Raw genomic sequence first — 5,000 nt, forward strand, 5'->3', positions numbered from 1 at the left:
CACACACGCATATATATATATATATATATATATATATATATATATATATATATATATATATATATAGTATATATATATATATATATATATATATATATATATATATATATATATATATATATATCCTTGGAACAGAACACACTATGACCACTGTTGCATTCACATTTGGACTGCTATACCATGGATAAACCATCTGCTCAGAAAGCCTCTAGTCTAGAGAGTCTGAAGATGCCCTTGAAAATATCTTAGGCCACAAAGATATCGAGACATTTCACTTGATTCTTCCGAAATTTAATTAAAAATAAATTAAAAAAAATAGAATTTAGAATATCCACTCTCATCCCAAGAACTTGCCCACCCAGGAAGCTCGCTCTCTCTCTCTCTCTCTCTCTCTCTCTCTCTCTCTCTCTCTCTCTCTCTCTCTCTCTCTCAGATACATATGTTTTACTCCCACATCCAAGGGAATAATTCTGTTAAGGTCGTTAAGAATGTTAATTTTATGCAAATACATACAGTCAATTTATTGGCGTTAGGCAACTCTGGGATTACCGTTCCGGTACATGTTATTCGAGGCTCTTGGCTACTATTGTTCATGAGAAACCCTTTGGATAAAGCTAACTTTAAAAGTCACTTTTGGAAAGAATAGGGTTTAATATAATAATAATAATAATAATAATAATAATAAGAAGAAGAAGAAGAAGAAGAAATATCAATTAAAAATAATAATAATAATAATAGTAATGAAAATAATGATAGTAATAACAATAAGAAGGCGAAGAAGAAGAAGAAGAAGGCGCGAAGAAGAAGAAGAAGAAGAAGAAGAAGAAGAAGAAGAAGAAGAAGAAGAAATAATAATAATAATAATAATAATATGAAGAAGATATACAAGAATAAGAAGAACAAAGTCATGAAAAAATGAGGAGTAACGATGATAATATTACGAAAAAGAAAAAACAATGAATCCGAAGAGGAACGGGAAACTGTGTGGTCGGGTAAATCAAATATGGCGGGTCAACACCGTAGACTAAATGCATCCGATCAAATCACCGAGCTCCTGAGATAACTCGTTTGAGCGCAACTTTCTCGAAAGATGTTTCTCTTTCTCTCATCATCCGTGTTATTTTTTCTCATGTTCTGTAGCTGAGAGAGAGATGAGAGAAGAGAGAGGAGGAGAGAGAGTTGGACGAGAGAGAGAGAGAGAGAGAGAGAGAGAGAGAGAGAGAGAGAATGTGCCACATTTTAATTTTCCTTTCTTTTTATTGCTTTATATATTTCTTCTCAATTTTCTTGTTCGTATGCCTTTCCTTCTTCATTTTATTTTCATTCTTCTCCTGTGTGTGTGTGTGTGTGTGTGTATGTCTGTATGTCTGCGCGTGTGTATGTATTTAAAAAAATATTTACACTAATCTCAGAGAGGATTTCTTAAAAAAATTAGTGACGTGAGTATTATTATTATTATTATTATTATTATTATTATTATTATTATTATTATTATTATTATTATTATTATTATTATTATTATTATTATTATATTATTATAGAACTTTGAAACTAGAATAAAACCAAAAAAATCTTTTTAATGTCTCTGCACTGAAGATGGAGGATGAAACTCTGAAACTGTAAGTATTTTATTAATATATTTGTTCTCCAACTTTAGTATTATTATTATTATAGTTAAAAAAATGCTCATGGTAGCACGAGTCTTAGAATGGACAAATAAATCCATAGTTATGTTATGTATACATATATTTATAGGTAAAAAGGTACAGATAGCCTTCTGGAACCTGTTCGAAAGCTATCTGTGCTGATTTATCTTTAAATTTATTTACATATACATAATAGTGGATGTCTTTCTCCATTATCATTATCAATATATATATTATTGTAATAATATTATAATAACATCATTATTAATTTCTCTTCTCTTCTCCCCCAGGATTCAATCGCTCGATCCCCGGCTTCCCGAGATACAGTGTCGTGGGAGACGAATCGAGAGGAATCCACAATCTGCTGATAACTGAAGTGGAGATAGGCGATGATGGGGAATACCAGTGTCAGGTGACTCCGCCCAGCAGCGGTGGAGGCAAAGCTATTAGGCATGCAGCCAATCTCACCGTCCTTTGTAAGTGATCTAATTATTACTATTGTTGTTGTAGCTGTTGTTGTCCTTGTACGTACTGTTGTTTTCTCCTGATTGCTTCATATTAAGCGTGGTAAACAATCAAGTCTCCAAAGTACGTACAAAGAGTATAGTATGGTGTTTCCAGTAAACATTAGTATTCATGCAATTATTAATACCATGTGTATTGATGATGCTATAACTAACAATTTTTTAATACCATTTGCATTGATGATGCTATAGATAGTAATTTTTTTTCAAGATTTGACGAAACCTAGTAATACACCAAGGAAGTTAAATATCAAAATCTCATCCTAAATGAGACATTTCAAAATGCTTCAGTTATAACATTTATTTCTCATTCCGCTTTTGGTACAATTTTCTTCGCAGATTTAATAGAGAAACATGTTGTTGCGCTGGCAAATGATGAAGGGAAATATATAAAGTTTGTTATTCGTATTTTGCCTGCGGAATTTGGGTCAATTTCGATTGCAAATTTTCTTTTTCGTAATGAGCCGAAAACCATAAAAAAAAGTGAAGGTTAATTCACAGAAATTTACAAAGAAACATAAAACTGTCAATTCGTTGAACTGTTTGAATTCCAAAGGCAAACCGTTAATAACATATGTTAACTCGACAAGTTTTTATATTCATTATTTCAATGTAGCACGGCTCCAAAAATCTGACGAAACAAATATATTCATGGAACATAGACCAAACGAATTATTCTTCCCCAGCGAATGCACAGGAGGCAGTCTCCTCGTTGTATCCAATATGATTTTTCATATACGTGTGTCAGCTCGAAAATAATTGGGAAGTCATAGAGTTATATCAAATTTCAGTTTTCATCATTACTTCTCCATTTTGTGGCCGTAATACAACTACCTGAATCATATTTTCATGGATGACTCTCAGTCCACCCTGTATGAGCAATTTATGTGTATGTATATATATATATATATATATATATATAGATATATATATATGTATATATATATATATATATATATATATATATATATATATATATATATGTGTGTGTGTGTGTGTGTGTGTGTGTGTGTGTGTGTGTGTGTGTGTGTTTGTGTGCGTCAAATTCCCCAAATACATAGTCGAGATCATATCTACCTTTTTAGCCGTTTCCGGCTAATATTATATATATATATATATATATATATATATATATATATATATATATGTGTGTGTGTGTGTGTGTGTGTATGTATGTATGTATGTATGTATGTATGTATGCGTGTGTGTGTGAAATTCCCAAATATTCATAGAAGAGATCACATCTTCCTTTTTAGCCATTTCCGGTTCAGCTTTAATAGAATGCAAATGACCCATCCATTCATTCTGAAGCCCCCTCCCCCCCACCTCTCACCTCCCCCCTCCCCAGGTCTCCGGAGCCAACTTGAAAACCAAATCATTCGCTCCGAAGTCACCCTTCTGCTTCCCCAACGGTAAACTTTGGGCTTAATTGTTAGTACAGTCACGGAGGGCTTATCCGGCAGGTCTGCCAATCAAAGCCTCAATCAGGCTTTCAGATCACATCGATGGGTGCCGCTGCACGTATCAATATAACCCTGCAAGAATTAAGTGGGGCCGGCTAAGGGAAACGGCCTTTTCTTTCTCGTCTCGCCTTTGCCTTCTGCAGTGGGAACCGGCGTGTTTCTTAACCTCCTGCGTCTGGACATTCTCACCAACCTCGTTTGATCTCTTTCTTATCTACATTTGCTAATGGCAAAGGGTTCGTCTCGGCTTTTTCTTATCCCGCTGTGTAAAGCGTGGACGAGCTCATCCTTTTTCTGATCTCCTAACCAATCATCTTTTTCACCACCATCATCATTTATCGTCAGAACTGCGTCGTAGACTTCCCTCATCTTTCTCCAAAGATGAGTATTCCGCTCATTTTTGGTGATTTCAATTGAACTTTTTGTAAATGGATAGATACTAATGATGTTTAAGAACTGCCATTTAATCTTGATGTTGATAATTCTTTATAATACATTAAATTTGCCTGTATTAATGAAATCTGGTATTCATTTCATACGTTAATGAGACAAACTGGTCCTCAAAGCATGTGTACTTTGTACCAATTTTGCTCAATGTAAGTAATTCATAGTTATATAATTTTAATTGGTGTAAATTAATCCGCATCTCCTGTGACACCGATTTTAAGGTACTGCATATTTCGTTTTTCATTTGCATAACAGAATAAAGGAAATACACTTGACATATATCTGAAACTGTCTCTTTCTTATTTTGCATTTAAAAGAAAGCAAACAACTTTGCATTAAAGGGGCTAAATTAACGCCAACGAGAGAGAAATGTTTTTGATAATGATCCGTGAAATATGCAAATATATATTTTTTCCAAGTAAGAAATGAATATGCATTATGATAATATCATTAGTAATAATTTGAGTAAAAAGGCTTACGTCAAATTCTAATATATTTGTTTGTAAGAAAAACTATCATAGAAAAACATAAAACGTCATTATCTTTACGTGAGCTCATAATATCATACTTTTGCTACAATTCTGAATACCACTCTGCTCATAAAATCAAGATGCGTAAAATTTACATCACAAGCAATGCATTCCCTTCTTAGGTCAGTGGATATTGTATAAGATGTTATTATTTTTTCTCTCAGGAGAACCACAATTCTAAATAACAACTGTCTACACACAGTGTCACCCGATCCATGAAAAGCAAAAATAATTACATTATGACTCTATATAACAATTTTCTTCATAAGATATCACCCTTTCTTTATGAAAACTAATTGTAATTCCTTCCCTCAGAAGTCCACCACAATTCTAAATTACAATTTCCTCCACAAAATATCCCCCTTTCCATAAGAGTTAACATTAAATTCG

The 5,000-nt window shown here is 33.2% G+C and overlaps 1 protein-coding gene across 1 annotated transcript in view; it reads left to right on the plus strand.

The window, feature by feature from the left end:
• Window positions 1–5,000, plus strand: part of LOC135226583 (nephrin-like) — a 125,686-nt gene that overhangs the window by 72,219 nt on the left and 48,467 nt on the right. Inside the window, 1 exon segment of the mRNA XM_064266270.1 lies at window positions 1,937–2,122. Within this exon segment, the coding sequence (XP_064122340.1) occupies window positions 1,937–2,122 (186 nt within the window).

This window comes from Macrobrachium nipponense, chromosome 14 (genome assembly GCF_015104395.2).
Source record: "Macrobrachium nipponense isolate FS-2020 chromosome 14, ASM1510439v2, whole genome shotgun sequence".
In the NCBI taxonomy this organism is placed as follows: Eukaryota; Metazoa; Arthropoda; class Malacostraca; order Decapoda; family Palaemonidae; genus Macrobrachium; species Macrobrachium nipponense.